Source organism: Dermochelys coriacea, chromosome 16, assembly GCF_009764565.3.
Source record: "Dermochelys coriacea isolate rDerCor1 chromosome 16, rDerCor1.pri.v4, whole genome shotgun sequence".
NCBI classification, from domain to species: domain Eukaryota; kingdom Metazoa; phylum Chordata; order Testudines; family Dermochelyidae; genus Dermochelys; species Dermochelys coriacea.
This window is the reverse complement of record NC_050083.1, coordinates 17679827-17696611: the sequence shown is the minus strand read 5'-3', so window position 1 is coordinate 17696611 and position 16785 is coordinate 17679827. Positions and strand designations below refer to the sequence as shown.

The window sequence follows — 16785 nt, the reverse complement described above, 5'->3', positions numbered from 1 at the left end:
GATTTCTTTAGTTGCAGTTGTTCCAGGGAATAATTTCCTCTAGGTTTAAAATAACTAACCTACGAGTTTATGTAACTTCTGGGCGGGTTGTGAAGAGTCCTGGACTGATTCCCAACTGATGTAAATTGGCACAGCGTGGGGTAAGGCATCGGAGCAACCCTGATTTATACCCGCTGAGGGTCTGCTCCCTTGTCCCTGAACCACACCAGGGTCTCATGTCATGAAATTACTAATTTAAAAGACTCTGTAAGCCCTAGGGCTGGGCTTTCTGAAGGGAGTCAGTGCAAGTTGGGTGCCTAGGGTGTGTCCACACTGCAGTCAGAGGTGTGATAGCAGCATGCATAGCTATGCCCAAGCTAGCTTTGATCTAGCCGGTTCATGTACCGATAACAGAGTAGCTGCAGAAGCACAGGGTTAAACATGCCTGGGACCCTGGGTAATTACCTGGGCAGCTAGCCTGTGCAGAAATCCTACTGCCATGGCACACAAACAAGGTGAATGAAAGCTAGCTCAGGTATAGCGACAGGTGCTGCATTCACACCTGATTGCAGCAGAGCCGTATCCTAAGTCTTTCCCGTCCCCTCTCTCACCAGACTCTCTCATTCTGACTTGCAGTTGCAAACATACCTTCTCTGCTAGTGGCTAAGCAGCTTTGCAAGTCAAGAACCCAAAGGCATTTCATGCAGCCATTTGAATCAATATTCTTGGTCTTTCCTGAGTGAATTTTCTTTAAAAAAAAAAAAAAAAAATCCAGTGATCAAAAGGCCCTGCAGTTAGAAAACCTTTCCTTTTGGAGGAAACCAAAGCCTCACGCACTGATGTGTGTGTCAAAGGCAATAATCAGCCATTGGACATGCTAAACAAACACAAGATCCTCAAAAATGTCTTTCAAGCAGGAAGGCATATCTTACAGTAACAGAGCTCTTTAGTTTTAATGTATTGTTTTGGTTTGGAATTGGCCAGGAATGTTTTTCATACAAGGCCAAACTGTTCTTGATCTGTAGGAGCACAAATCTGTCTCTCTCCTCCCCTCTTCCGCCCCGGTCCTGCAGCTCAAAGGCGTTCTCTGGCTTATTAAATCCTCCAAAATGGGATCTTGTCACACAGCCATGTCTGTCAGGCTTTCTAGTCACAGTGTGAAATGCTAGTGTAGTAAGGTCGCTGCTCTGAATGCAGATTTCCTACCAAAATTAGTTTGGTAAGGATGAAATTTACATCTCTGTAGATTGCCAGCACAAGAGCTCTCTGCCACTGAAGTCCCACTTGAGCCCTTTTGAGTTAACTACAAGGCTCATTCCATAGCCCTTACACATGTGTATCTCCCAATGAAGTGAATGGGAATTCAGTATGCATTAGGATCAAATATTGAGGCCTTTATGACTTAAGTGATACGTACGCTTTCCACTGGCCGTTTGCACGGGGTGAATTTTACCATATCAAGCCTGCAGTCCCTCTGCATGCAAAACCCTCCTCGTTTCAAAGAGGGATACAGGTGCAGAGAGCTACAGAATGGAGGCTTTTAACCATTCAGCAAATGCAGCATTTCTGTACGGTAGATATAAATCAATCCTCCGCCGTTAGATTTTACTCATTCTGTAAAAGCAATTGGCTGTACACCTACAAATCTCACCGTCAGTCTATCAGAATGAAGTCATGCAATAAAATATCCCACTGCACTACAATTAAACTGGACTTTAAGGCTGAGTACTGAAGAGTAAAAAATTGCTCCAAGACGGCTGCAATTTTTCTCTAAACAAGCATTACAAACCCAGGGAGTTCAGAGTTAAGGTTAAACGGTAAAGGAATGGGTGGACATTGAGGCTGGAAAAATTCAAACTGGAAATAGGGTGCAATATTTTTACCCTGTAACAATTAGCTCATGCAGCAAAGGCAATTAGTGATTGGGACAGCTTCCCAAGGGCTGCGATAGAGCCTCCGTCACTTGGAGTCATTAAGTCAGGATGGGATGGCTTTCTAAAAGACAGATTCTAGCTCAAGTTCTGTTGGACTCGATTCAGGAATCATTCTGTAAAAGCAATTGGCTGTACACCTACAAATCTCATCGTCAGTCTATCAGAATGAAGTCATGCAATAAAATATCCCACTGCACTACAATTAAACTGGACTTTAAGGCTGAGTACTGAAGAGTAAAAAATTGCTCCAAGACGGCTGCAATTTTTCTCTAAACAAGCATTACAAACCCAGGGAGTTCAGAGTTAAGGTTAAACGGTAAAGGAATGGGTGGACATTGAGGCTGGAAAAATTCAAACTGGAAATAGGGTGCAATATTTTTACCCTGTAACAATTAGCTCATGCAGCAAAGACAATTAGTGATTGGGACAGCTTCCCAAGGGCTGCGATAGAGCCTCCGTCACTTGGAGTCATTAAGTCAGGATGAGATGGCTTTCTAAAAGACAGATTCTAGCTCAAGTTCTGTTGGACTCGATTCAGGAATCACTGAGTGGAATTTTCTGGCTTGGGTTTTGCGGGATGTCAGGTTAGATGACCCTAGTGGTCTCTCCTGGCCTTAAAATCTATGAATCTACGAGGGGAGGAAAAAATCCCAACAAGTTAAGGTATGGAAATGCACATTTAATGCACCCAAACAGCTGTAACTCTGTCCTCTGATGACCCTAGCTTCCATTGTTCCTTTCTCTGTTCTTTTCTTAGTTAGTGTCCCATCCTGCAAACCCTTGTTCATCCCATTAATGTTTTGCAGCAGCTATCCTTGACATTATGCAATATATTATCTAGGATCAAGGACACTAAGTAGAGTTTTAAGAAGCAGACCTGTGTGCCAGAGTCTCAGCTGGTTTACATCACCACTCTCTTAGCTTCAACGGCGGGGCGGTGATACGCACCCACTGAGGATCTAGCCCTTTAAAGTTTGGAAACCCGGTGGAATTGAACAGAGACAGGGACTCTGACTGAAGAGACACCGAGAAGGGTGACCCTTCAGTGTGCTCCCTCTTTGGCAGCACACTGGAATTTTATTACCTCTTTTGGCAGAGGCAAAGTTGCGTCTTTTTTCCAGAACTCTCTTTTCTAGTAGAAAATGAACTCTTGCAATCTTTCATAGACTGTCAGTTTAAACAGAACTTCTTGGAATATTATAGTTAAAATCACTGTGATACAACAGTCAGAGGATTCGATTTATTTAAAATATTATCTGAAGCCTAGATGTCATTTAGCAGTTTGAATTAAGCAAGCTAGACCAACCTGCTGCTATCTTAGGCCAACAGGTTTTTAGCGACTCTGAGCTCTCTTTCGTCTGTGCAGTTGCTATGAATGCGTTTTGCTTATGGCTCTTTTCCCCTCCCTCCCTCCCCCTTTGGTTTATTTGTTTGCAGAAAAAAATGGACAGCCGGGAATACCAGGACGCACAAGGTTTTGCAGCGGATATTCGGTTAATGTTCTCTAATTGTTACAAGTACAATCCCCCAGACCACGAAGTTGTAGCCATGGCCAGGAAACTCCAGGTAAAGATGTTGGCAAATGCGTCTTTCAGAGAGTACATTTTAGTTCCCCCTTAGGAGGAGCCTTCAAGGTTCTGCCCGTGCTCAGCTCCTCTTGGTGTCAATCCAGGAGGGTCCTTGACTTCCCTGATATTTGGAAGGGGCCTTAGATGCCCTGTGCTGTACCCTGTTCTTCACATGGTGTGACTCAAAGCTGAACGCTCTGCTCAGAGCATGGCCTAATCATTGCTTCGCAAGGTGATAGGAGAGCGACCTTGGGTTTACATAGTGCACCCCTCTGAATGCCTCACTGAAGAGGTGGGAGATATTGTGCAGTCTGAAAACTATGCTAGCAATGTACCATCCTAAAGCCAGCTTCCAAGGCTGTTGCAGCAGATGTTCTCACGCTCGCAAACAAGAGGTGCTGTTAGTGTCAGTACTGGCAGGGTTTTTTCTGAACTGGACGGAGGAGCTAAATCCTATCGCGGGAGTATAACCAAGCAGCGGAGCAGCCAGAAAGCAGTTATGAGGAAAACAAATGCACAGGGAATTGCCAGGCTCAATCAGACCCATGGTCCATCTATCTCAGTGTCTGGTCTCTATCAGCAGTCAGTGCCAGATACTTCAGAGGAATGTGTAAGAATCTCACAGTAGGGATATATCTGATAATCAGCCCCCCGAAGCAGGTCTCAGATGATTTTACAAAGAGAGATTAAAATGTGATCCAGCTCCTGTTGAGAGTCTTTCCATTGACTTCCAAGGAGCTGGAATCCACCTCTTATGACTTTAGACCCTAAACTGTCTGGGGCAAGGAATGCTTTCTAGTTGCTTCTCTGTACCGCACAATTGAGCAGGGTTCCTAGCATGATCTTAAAAGATGCAGAATGAGGTCTTTGTGGCTGAGGCATCTTTGTCGCCCTGAATCCAACAACCTCTGCAGGACGTCTTCGAGATGAGATTTGCAAAGATGCCAGATGAGCCCGTGGAGCCCCCGCCCCCACCTCCTCCGACGGCACCAGTCGTCAGTAAAAGCACGGAAAGCAGCCACAGCAGCGAGGAGAGTTCGTCTGACTCGGACAGCTCCGACTCTGAAGAAGAGCGAGCGACCAGGCTGGCCGAGCTCCAGGAGCAGGTGAGCGGCAGGCCAGCTCTGAGCAGCCTCACCATAGTGAGTGGTGTGTCTGTGCACATGGCATGCACGTCTACAAAATGCATACTAGAGCTGCCCTTGAGGGTATCATTTTGTTGTAACCCCCCACCCCCAAGGATCCCAAAGCAGTTGGCAAATATGAATGAAACCCCACAACACCCCTGGGATAATCTAGGAAAAGATTATCACACCCTTTTTATAGGCAGGGAAACGCAGGCATACTCAAGTGAACTACCTACTCCCTTTGTGACTTTGGGCAAGTTTCGCTGGGTCTCAGTTCCCTTTGTGTAAAATGGGGTTAATGATACTTCTTTTCTCTTTCCCATTGGCTGTCTTGGCTGTTTAGGCTCTAAGAGCTACAGGGCAGGGACTGTCTCTTATGTGTATGTGCAGCACCAAACATAAGGGAGCTTGGTTGGGGTTTCCAGGTGCCACCAGAACATACCTAAATAATCAAGTGACTTACCCAGCACGTCATTGGCAGAGCCAAGAATAGAACCCAGCTGTCCTGATGCCCCAATCCTAACCACTAAATTCCCTACTTTTCCATGAGTGTCTCCACTCAAGAGGTGGCTACTTTTCATTTGCCTAAAAAATGGGAACTAAGTTTTCTCCCGAGAGTCAACTTCTGTGGACCTGTATTTAACTCTTTAAAGAAAGGTTACTAAAAATCAAACAAAGTCTCCCAGCTGAAATCAATAGACTCAGCCCAATGATTAACTTTAAAAGCTGATGGTGTAAATGGGAGAGGGGTGAGCACATATGGGTGGGTGGGTGGATGCTGTCTGTGCCTGGAAGAATTATCAAGTGTGTTGATAATGGGGCTCAACTCTTCTGTTCTCCCCGCAGCTGAAGGCCGTCCATGAGCAGCTAGCTGCTTTGTCGCAAGCGCCCGTAAACAAACCAAAGAAAAAAAAAGAGAAGAAGGAAAAAGAGAAGAAAAAGAAAGACAAGGAGAAAGAGAAAGAAAAAGAGAAGCACAAAGTGAAAGCTGAGGAGGAGAAGAAACCCAAGATGGCCCAACCAGCCAAACAGACCCAACAGAAGAAAGCACCAGCTAAAAAAGCAAACAGCACGACCACAGCTAACAGGTGGGTGTTTGGCATCTTGTCCAGAGTCTTCCTATATGTTAGTCTTTCCCTTCCCTTGCCAGTTTTGTAGAATGAGCTTTCTGTTCTCCATACTAGCCTAGTGATGGGGAACCACACGCAGGTCACATTGGGTAAACGTCTTGGGTGAGAATTACAAAAGCACTCGGCATTGACCTGCCTCTGCGTCTGTTGAAGTCAATGGTGAGGATCCCACTGACTTCAAGGAAAGCAGAGTTAGGCCAGCATTAAGGAAAATGCCCCCCTCCCCCCCCAAAAAAATGCAGACACTGATTAGACTCTCTTGAGTCTTGAGCTGGAAATCGATCCATCCTATTTCTAACGCCCCAGTCATCGGAGTTAGCTAGGAAAGCATCTCCAGATCAGGCTTTTTCTCGTGTTTTCTGCCTCTGGCTTAGCCAGCAAGAACTTCCACTCCAATGCCAGCTGGGGCCTGGACTAGCAGAAGTGCCTGTGAACGCTAAAACCAAGAGGGGAGAGATGGAATTAAAAAGTTAACCCTGTACTGTATTTCAGAACTTTGAAAAAGCTCCAGTTCTGTTCCAGATGAGTAGAGGGTCTAGGTTGGGGTCGGTTACTTTGGGCCAGGTCCCTGTTTCTGTTGAAGTCGGTGGGAATCCTGTCATGGATTCAAGATCTGGCCCCTTCTTTCCAAGCCAGCTTATCTCTCCCTAATGCAGACACACTGTAAAATGCAAAAAGGGCCCCAACCTGATCCCAGTGAAGACAAAATGAAAAATGAGTGTTGAATTTCTTCCAGTCCTCACCAAACGAAGCCCACCCAAAAGGGTTACATCCACCATCTAGTTCTATGGTGCTGTGATGGGTTGTACTTCTCTGGTGCCCTCTTGGAGTGAGGGGTGAGGTGCTTCTCTTGTCTTGGATGTCCTTCTCTGAACGGGGGGTATGACTGTTGACTGGGTTCCAGACTTGGGGTATGACTCTTTGGCTGTACCCCTGAGGGAGTCTGTTTTCTTTTGGGGTGGGAAGAAGGGATGTTAAAGTAGTCCAAAAGAAAAAAGTAGCAATACCTCCACTACCTACAAAAAGGGTCGCATCCCTGCAGTCTCATGTAGGGTAAAGGCTAGTAGTCCTGGGGGGGGAAGATCTGGGCTCCTTACCCCTTTTGTCCAAACAACCTGGGCTAAGTCCTGGATCTCTGAGAAGGAAAGTAAGGAAAAAGCTGGTCCCTCTGTTTCCTCAGGGAGCTCGTTTGGCTGCTGCTCTCGACGAGGTCCCCAGCAGATGGCCCCTGGGAAACTTGTTTGTTCTTGAATGCCGCCCAGCCTGAACCAGGATCCTCCTTTTTAGGGACCTGCCCTTCTCCAGGATTGATAAGCCCCAGGGGTGTAGCAGAGTGGGGCCTGTTGAGCCCAGAGGAGCTTTTAACCCCTTATTGACTGGGCTGGTGCTCTCACAGTCAGTAACAACTGCCGACATTCCAAACCGAATTGTATCCTAAATTGTCTTCATGCTAGATGTAGGATGTTAGGCTCCTATTCGGGACTAGCATCCCTGTTCGAGATAGCATTTAAGTACATGCTTCAGTCCCACTGACATCGCTGGGTCTTGAACACAGGTTTAATGCCAGGTTATGGTTTGTAACAGTCAACGTTCATAGTAGAACATTTAGTACAAGGGGAGGAGAAATGAACTCAATACACCAGCGAGTGTGTTTGTGCTTTCGAACCCTCCAGGCAGCCTAAAAAAGGAGGCAAGCAGGCATCTGCACCCTACGACTCTGAGGAGGAGGAGGAGGGCTTGCCCATGACCTATGACGAGAAGCGGCAGCTCAGCTTGGACATCAACCGCCTGCCGGGGGAAAAGCTGGGCCGGGTGGTGCACATCATCCAATCCCGGGAACCTTCCCTCAGGGACTCCAACCCCGACGAGATAGAAATAGATTTTGAAACCTTGAAGCCCACCACTTTACGAGAACTGGAGAGATACGTCAAGTCTTGTTTACAGAAAAAACAAAGGAAACCGTTTTGTAAGTTACCTCATGGCTCACAAGTTCCCCATCAGCCCCGCAGCGCTCATTAGGACCCTCTTCTTATCAAACTCTCTTTCCAAGTATTGATTACTTGTTGGCAATTTGACGGTGATTTTTTTAAAAGGCCTCTTTCCCCCAATGGAAATGTCCAAGACCCTCCTCTTTAATCTGTTTCTGCCCTCCCCAAAATCCTATTCCATGGAAGGCTGAAGGTTCCAAGCTCCCTGGGACGGCGCTCCTTCCCTCCAGAATCTGTGAGGGGCTTATTGTTGTTTGTATTCTGATAGCATCTAGAAAGCACTACCAAAATCCAGGCCTCCTTGTGCTTGGTGCTGTGCATACACCTAGAAGGATACGTTCCCTGATGTGAAGAGCATATAATCTAAATAGACAAGACAAAGGGTGGGGAACCAACACTGAGAGATGAAGTGACTTGCCCGAAGTCACACACAGAGTCTGTGGCAGAGCCAGGAATTGAGCCCTGATATCCTGAGTTGTGTCTTAACTGTAAGACTGTCCTTCCTTGATGGCTGGTCTCTGCTTTGTCCCCAACCCCTCACCTCCAGGAGCAAAGACTCAAATGTAGTAGATAACCATGATCCCTGCATAGTAGCTCATTTTGCTGCTGCATGACTTCCAGAGAGCTCTAAGCAAATTTATTTTTTTCTGACATGTTTTTTTTTTTTCTTTTTAATGTACAGTAGAACCTCAGAGTTACAAACACCAGAGTTATGAACTGACCAATCAACCAAACACCTCCTTTGGAACTGGAAGTACACAATCAGGCAGCAGCAGAGACAGAAAAAAAAATGCAAATACAGTACAGGACTGTGTTAAACATAAACTACTAAAAAATAAAGGGAAAGCAGCATCTTTCTACTGCATGCTAAGTTTCAAAGCTTAAGTCACTGTTCAGTTGTAATATTCTGAGGGAACAGCCATAAGGTTTTGTTCAGAGTTACGAACAACCTCCATTCCCGAGGTGTTCGTAACTCTGAGGCTCTACTGTATCAGGTAGATTTTGACTGAATCCCTTTACTGCTGTAACAATTCAGAGACTCTCCAGAATAATTATGTATGACAGAGCATTTTATTTTTGCAACCAAAGCCTGTGTTAACATGGAAAACTTCAGACTATCATTAGTGCAGGTGCGTGAAGTTTGCATACCCTGCACTGATGAACAGGGCTTTGTCTGAACGCAGTGACAATGTCAAGACCATGGAATATAACTAAACTTTTCTGCCACATTCTGTTTATTGCAATGTTTAGCTTTCAGAGGGTACTCTATGTAATTTTTTGGTGGGAGGGTTTTGGTTTATCATTACTTTAAAATAATACAGAGGAATTTAGGTATTTTGTCCCAGGATCAAGCCAATGGACCATCTGTCCTGTTTCTGATAGTGGCCAACATCTGATGTGCAACAGTTGAAAGTATACAATACTGTACTGTGGGGGAATATTTCTTCTTCACCTCACCTAACATTAATTTATGATCTGAAGCATGAGGATTGTTGATACCTTTTGACATATTAATCCTAGCTAATGCAAATACATTCTTGCCATCTGCTATTTTTGCCTGTATCAGTTGCAGTTCTCTTTTTTTTTTAAGCAACAAAACAGCTGAATTCTTGCATGAAGAATCTAGATCTTGATGGCAAATGCCTGATCTGACAACCTTTAATGGGACACTTTGTTTTACAGGGCAGAAAACCCATGTAACAATTCTTTAATTACAATGTAACTATTGACCATATAAGTGGCTGGTAAGTAACCTGTAACTACAAGGTTATTACATGGATATTTCTATCTTCTAAAATAGTTTCCAAGAGATCTTAAAACAAAAAAAATCATGTAAAGGGTGATTGTTATCTGAGAGTCTATGCGACGTTGTGTGTTGTCCTCTGTAGGGATGTGTAATTGCTATGTGGTCACATGATCTTCGCAGTGTAACTACAGAGCAGTTGCATAGTTGTGTGTGCCCTGTAAAATAGCGATGTCCACTTTTTTTTCCCCCCAACTATGCAGTCTCAGAAATTGTGCGTTCCTCCTCCACAGCTGCAAGTGGGAAAAAGCAAGCAGCAAAATCTAAAGAAGAGTTAGCTCAGGAAAAGAAGAAAGAGTTAGAAAAACGGTTACAGGACGTCAGCGGGCAGCTAAACAACAACAAGAAACCTGCAAAAAAAGGTAACTGGCCCCACTTAATTGGCTATGTGTAGTGAGGTTTCAGTGCTATATAGTCCTGGGCTAAATCAATTACTATATAGAGACATATATATGTGTAGAGAGAGAATCAATTAATATGTGGAGTTAAGTTTTAGACTGATGTGTCTACTTAAAAAAAAAAAATACAGATGTGTCACAATTCCCATTACCAGCAAAACTATTAGTCTTTATTAACTTGGGCTTGTCTACATGAGTAAGTTGCATCAGTTTAACTTAGGGTATGATTTTAAAGTGAGTTAGTTAAAGCAGAGCGAAAGGTTGTGTGGACAATCTTTTTTCAGTTTAAACCAAGCTTATTCTGGTTTAGTTTATGTCAATTAGGAATCAATTAAGGCTTACAAGTAGCTTCACTCTCTGACCGCGTTGGGGCTGATTTGTCCTCTGCATATGACACTGTTTGGAGACGGGGCTTCCTCCTCGATCTCCTGCATCGTTCACTGCCGGCGAACAATCCATCTCTTGGCGGCGATGACTGGGGACCGCTGCTTTAAGCTACACCTTAGCCAGATCAGTAGACCAAGAACTTTTAACTCGGGCATCCCTCAGGGCTCTGTTCTGGCCCAGATCTATACACTGTGGATAAACCAGCAACGGAAATTCATGAATGTGGGTGACATTGCTCTAGCTGTTCCACACACAAGCCTTCATACCACCAGCTGCACCCTAACCCAAGATCTTATCACAATGGCTGATTATTTCCAATGCTGGAAACTTAGGCCTAGCCTGAAAACAAACAGCTGGTGGAAGTTGCCCAGGTCCTCTCTGTGTCAGCAACTCCCACTCTGGAGTCTGTGCTAGCCAGCTTCAGGCACCGCACGCTAAGTGTGGGCTATAGGTGCTTGTGCCATCCAGTTGAAACCAACCTGAGATTCAAGTTGTATTTATCGTCAGTTGTTTGGTTTTGGTTTTTTTTCAGTGAACATTTGCTATTAAAATAATTGGCCACCTAAAAAGCTTGCTACCCTGGCAGTTCCACATTAAGGCCTTCTCCAATTTTCCAGAGGTTTTGGATGTTGCCCCAGCTATTGGATTGTACCATACCAGCCCATAGACTGTTCAATCCAAGGGTGGGGAGAGTGAAGGGAGGGGTTTATATGAATAAATCTTTCATAGTTCAGATATCTTTCAAATAAGTGATGCACAACCTACTTCCCTCTAGAAAAGTCCAGCTCTGCTCCATCAGGAGGCCCTTCCCGTCTCAGCAGCAGCAGCTCCTCAGAATCCGGAAGTAGCAGCTCAAGCGGATCCAGTTCGGACAGCAGCGATTCGGAATAAACTACAGACACTTAAAAAAAAAAAAAAAAAAAAAAAAAGGACAACATACACACCAATACTCTGCAGTGTTCCCTTCTATGGTTAATATACTACTCTTGTTCCACGGTGGTCAGGTTTTTTCTCTCTCTCTCTCTCTCTCTCATTTTTTTCAATTTTTTAAAAAAATTCAGTGTTATAAAATATCTTCCAATTTTTTTCTTTGCTTTTAATAGGTCAAAAATCTTTTTTTGTGTGTGCGTGTGACTAGACTTTATGATAAGTAGTTCACTTTGCGTAAAGTCTCTAAATTTTTTTAACTGAAGATGGTTGCTTGGATGTGACAAGAGCTTTGAACTCTTAACAAGAGATCCATAGAAAAATCTGCAAGGTGTAGTATACAGTTTTTTGTGCTTTTTTTTTTTTTTCAAAGATCCCTTTTAATACACCCAATCTGGCTCACTACGACGCAAGGAAAAAAATTTTTTAAAAAGAAATCTCTGTAAAATGGTACTGTATCTGAAAGATGTTAGCTTTTGAACTAGTTGGTGTATTTGTTATTAGCACTAGTATTCTTAATCTCCAAGTCTACAGTGTGATGAAAATGTCAGATGCTATCATCTTTTTACATAAAAAAACAAAAACAAAAACTCATGTACTGTGGATTGTTAAAATGTATCCTTTTGGGGGGGAGGGGGAATAGAGGAGTAGGCTCCTATTCAGGAAGGTACTTAAGCATGTGCTTAACTTTAAGCATGTGAGCAGTAGAGCTGGTCAGACCCCCCCCTCCACCCCGCAGTGAAAATTTTGACTTTTTGTTGAAAAAATAAAACACGTTCAGTCTTTCAACAACAATCAACAATTTTTTGAGGAAAATCAACACTTCGTGTCAATGAAAACCTCCAATTCCCCATCAAAAAAATTTCAACCACCCTAATGAGCCATACCCCCGGACGTCAAGGAGACAACCCACATGCTCAAAATCAGATATGTGCTCCAAGTACCTTCCCAAATCAGAGGCTTTAGACGGGTCGGGGATAAAGTGGGCGCTGTAGCTTTCGCCCAGGCTACGTCACCAATGGAATGGGGCAGGGAGGTGGAATGTTTTTTATCCTATCTTTATATCAGCAAGGAGCTCCTAGGAGGGAATGCTACATCTGTGTCTCGCAGGGTGCAGGTTTCCAAACACTGAAACTTTTACCTCAAGAAAAAAAAAAGTGGGGGGGGTGGGTGCGGTGGGGGGGGGGTCAGAAAACCAGAAAAAAAACACCTTTTTTTTTTTCCCCCGTAAGGCTCCGCAGTTTTCTATGAGAGTCCAGCCTAACGTTTAAACCTGCACTGCTGCAACATGTACACCATTGCCACTGTCCCTAATTTCTTGTATATATAAATACTTTATTTATTAACACCATTGGTCATCTGAAACATTAAGAAACCTGCATTGTGAAGAACAGCAGAAGTGCAGAGGGGTTTTTTTAAATGGTTCGAACCAGCCTAAAAAAATAAAGAAATAAATAAATAAACCTGAGACCTTATTTAAATGTATTGGACTTTTTACCGACAGGTGCTACGGTCCATTATTTCCTGTGTCGGTGCTCTATCACGGTTTGTGTACTCAGTTTGTTTCTTCTTTTCTCCTGCTTTTTTTGTACAGAATTTGGAGACTTACAGGTATAGATGACTTCCAGATGCTGCACATTTCCCTTTTCTCTTATTTGTAATTTTTCCACAGATCTCTCTCTCTCTCTCTCTCTCTCTCTGTGTGTGTTTTTGTTTTGTTTTGTTTTTTTTAATCCGGTTTTAGGAAAACCCCAGTTCTATAATATAAACTTTGTAATCTGAGGGGGAAGAAATGTATAGTAAATTGAATTCTTGATTTTTAAAAAAAAAAAACTTTTTATTGTAAAGGAAAAAAAATATACAGAGTTTAACAGACGTTATGCTTTCCCCTATCCCAGCCCCCAATTCCCTGAGGCTACCTCATTGCCTCGAACAGGGACAGCCTTGACATTTGCCCTGCTGAGGCCCATATTAGCAGACTGCCAAGAGCCTTCAGGCTGCACCTTATCCTCATAAAGTGGTGCAGGTTGTGGCTGTCCTCATTTTATAATAGAGGGCTGTGGCCTATGAGGACTGCAAATCCCAGCATGCCATGTTCCCAGCAAGTTTAGCTTCCAAAGAGCTAGAAAGGAAACTTTGCATGCTGGGACATGTGGTCCCAGTAGGCCACACCTCTTTTTTGAAAGTGAGGGAATCTATGGGACCTGTTACTAGAACACCATGGCTTGCACTTTTGGGCATCTTTGCTCTAAAATGTTCATTTTGGTGCAAAAGTTACTGTATCCAGGCTCAATTGTCACTCACTTAATTCCCATGTAACCACATTTTATTGGACAGACTTTTAGAGGCTAGACTCTCGGAGATTAAATAGGTGGCTTACCTTTGCATCTGTCTACAAACTACATCATCGTCACCTCAGTCAGCATTTCAAGAAAGATGGTGAGGTATTCATACATGACTCTCATGCAGCTGAAGCGGCTCTGTGTATGTGTCTTAATGACAAAACCAGCAGCAGCTGTACACAGAATCTGCCAAAGCCCCAGGAAGCATTATCCTGTTGTGCTATAGGAATGGAGCCTGATTCTGTAAGACACTGAATGCCTCCTATAGGCTGCTGAAGAGCCTCTAGTCACTTTGAAATCAATGGGCTATTCAGCCGTTCTGCAGGAGGTGCTCAGGGGACTTGCAGGATTGGGCCCTAAAGCATTTGCAAGGAATGGATGAATGAGGGTCTCCAGCATCTTACTGAAATTAACAATTTACCTTTTTCATTAAACTGAGGTTCATTTTAGTTCCTATATTTTTTTAAACACTGCCCTTTGTTGTTTAAAAAAAAAAAAAACTTCTGCCCCCAAACAGATCCTTAGTAATATATTTTTAAAAGTTACTGTGAGGAAATGTAATATACATCTAATTAGAGCTTACGGTGGTTTTTTTTGTTTGTTTCTGTTTTTTGTTTAATTCCTTTTGAAGGGTGGGTTTACCTCTTGACTTTTTTGTTTTTGTTTTAACCTTTAATGCGTGTTAAATGAAACTGAGGATTATTCGGTTTTAAATAGATCTGAGCAATTCAATGCCAATCTGGAAAAAATCCTGAGAAATAAGCTATTTCCTTCATACTGAAATCCTCCCCCATATGCATCTGGGTTACATCTATTAAATTAATATGAAATTCACTCAGGGACATAGTCATTGGTGGCAATTTATGCAAGCTGATGATCTTCCCCTGAGTGTTTACATCAAGTAATAAAAAGAAGTTTGATACTTGTAAGAAAATGGGGGTAAAAAAACCAAACAAACACTCACAGCAGAAAAGAGAAGAATGTGCATGTCCCTAATCAACTAGTGTCAGTATATCATTTAAAAGCTTTATCAAATGATCATAGGTTAAGGCTATTTCTTGTCTCACCATAAGGCCCAGACTCCTATGGAAGCTGAGGAATATCAGACTCCCAGGGATCAGGCCCTAGTTCACCTAGAAAACAAATGTGTTAAAACTTTTTCACTGAATAGATACAGTTGACGCAAAACAAATTCAGTTTTTTTTATTGCTGTGATTTTAAACTTTCCTATCAACAGGGTTTGAAATTGTAGAACTGATTTCCATTCAGAATGTAAAAATGTGTATAACCAGTTACTACTTTTTTACACACACACACACACACACACACACACACACACATTCAAGTAGTACTTGGATTGTGGCCTCTTTCCATTTTCTCTGGTTGGTGGAATCAGACTACAGTTACCTAGTTTAATTTTATCTACTTTTTTTCTACTTTTGGGACTCTTAGACCAGTTTTTAATTTTTCCTTTTTTTAAATGATGTTTTTTACCGCTAGGGTTGGGGCATGACCAAAAAATAAAAACTTTTTAGTAATGGATTTTAAAAATACATGTTCTAAAACACAAGCAATTAGCATTATGGTGCAACTGTGGGCAGGCTGTGAGTTATAGGAGATTAATACAGGGCAGGAGGAAGTCATTACATTAGCAGCATTATCGTCCTTGTAAAATGGTTAGATGCATTTTTTAAAAATGGTATTTACATATCTTTTTAAAAAATCATTTTTTAAAAATAAATAAAACAACCCACCAGCTAGGATTTGACACGGGCCTTTTAGAGCTTACGCCCCGATAACTGACATAACAATTCCAAAACAATTTGTTGTTGTACATTTTGTTCTGTTTTTCCTTTTTTTTTAAATATTTAAAACAAATGTTACTTTTCTGTATGATGTGCATGCAAATTTACCGTAACTCTTTTTCTTAAGACTTTTTAGTGCCATTTCTAGTATATTCCTGTAAATGTCAGTTACTGAAGAATGAGTCAATGTAACTAGTTTTAGCTTGTTTATTGCAAATGCTGGCCTCGACACAACAGAATTAAAAAAAAAAAAGTTAGAAAGTAATCTTTGATGTTACTGGTAATCATGGACCCCTCTCCTGGGGCATTTGTTTTGTTTTCATAATAAAAAAAAAAAAAAAGTGTCTGCTTGTGTGAAGTTTTATATGTTGCTTGTTTCCTTCCTTCCCCCCGGATCTTCACCATGGTCGAAATCATATGAGATCCTGATTCAGCAAAGCTTTTAAGTAGTATTGCCAAACCTCAGAAATCATGAATTGAGACCCTCAAAATCATGGAACAGGCTAAAAAAAATCACTGGAGTTTTTAAAAATAATAACTTTGTATTTGTTTTATTTGCCCTCTGGGCTTTGAGCCTTTAGGGTTGCATCTGCTCATGATTTCAAGCTTTTCTCTGCAACCCTGAGGGTGAGAAACTTACCTTTTATAATAAATGAAAATTGAGATTTTCTCAGAATCACATGACTCCAGATGCTGAGGCATTAAGTAAAACCTCAAATGTCATGAAGTTGTGAGATTGAAAATATTGACTGTACATGCTGAAGTTTAAGCATGTACAGTAAAAGATGTTTTATCCGGCACTTCAACCGGAAAGCTCTATAAACCGGGCATTTCTGATCTTCATTGAAATTCCGGTTTATAGTCCAGTTGGCAAGGGGCCGGCAGGGGTTTGGGGCATGGGAGGGGGTGCAGGGCGTGGGCTCTGGGAGGGAGTTTGGGTGCAGGAGGGAACTTGGGGCGTCGGAGGGGGTGCAGGGTTCCGTATCTGGGGGGCACTCACCTTGTATGGCTCCCCACAAGCGGCAACTTGTCCAGGCTACTCCTATGCGGAGGTGCGGCAGGTGGCTCTGCAAACTGCCCCCGCCCAGAGCGTTAGCTTCGCAGCTCCCATTGGCTGGGAACCATGCCTGTGGTCAGAGGCAGTATGCAGAGCCACCTGCCACACCTCTACAGGTCGCCGTTTGGGGGAGCCACCCAAAGAGCACGCCCCCCGGATCTGGCACCCCAAGCCCCCTTTCTGCATCCAAATTCTCTCCCATAGCCTGTGTCCCACACCCCCTTCCGCAACCCAATCCCCAGCCCCGCACCCCCCACACACCCAAACTCCCTCCCTCTTAGTTAACTGGCATTTTTCACTTACCGGCAGCCCCCATTCCCTCAGCATGCTGGATAAAAC

General features: G+C 43.1%; 1 protein-coding gene across 4 annotated transcripts in view; it reads left to right on the top strand.

Moving 5' to 3' along the window:
* The window catches only part of BRD3 (bromodomain containing 3), a 52607-nt gene extending 36872 nt beyond the window's left edge, over positions 1 to 15735 (top strand). The window contains exons 7-12 of one of the 4 annotated variants that reach the window (XM_038375075.2): positions 3351 to 3479; positions 4396 to 4587; positions 5455 to 5696; positions 7412 to 7704; positions 9764 to 9892; positions 11091 to 15735. In XM_038375075.2, the coding sequence (XP_038231003.1) occupies positions 3351 to 3479; positions 4396 to 4587; positions 5455 to 5696; positions 7412 to 7704; positions 9764 to 9892; positions 11091 to 11206 (1101 nt within the window). In that variant the 3' untranslated portion in view covers positions 11207 to 15735. Of the gene's footprint in view, positions 1 to 3350; positions 3480 to 4395; positions 4588 to 5454; positions 5697 to 7411; positions 7705 to 9409; positions 9472 to 9733; positions 9893 to 11090 lie in introns of those variants that run through there. The other 3 variants (XM_038375074.2, XM_038375076.2, XM_043499072.1) reach the window with 3 other exon arrangements.
* The last annotated feature ends 1050 nt before the right edge of the window (positions 15736 to 16785 follow it).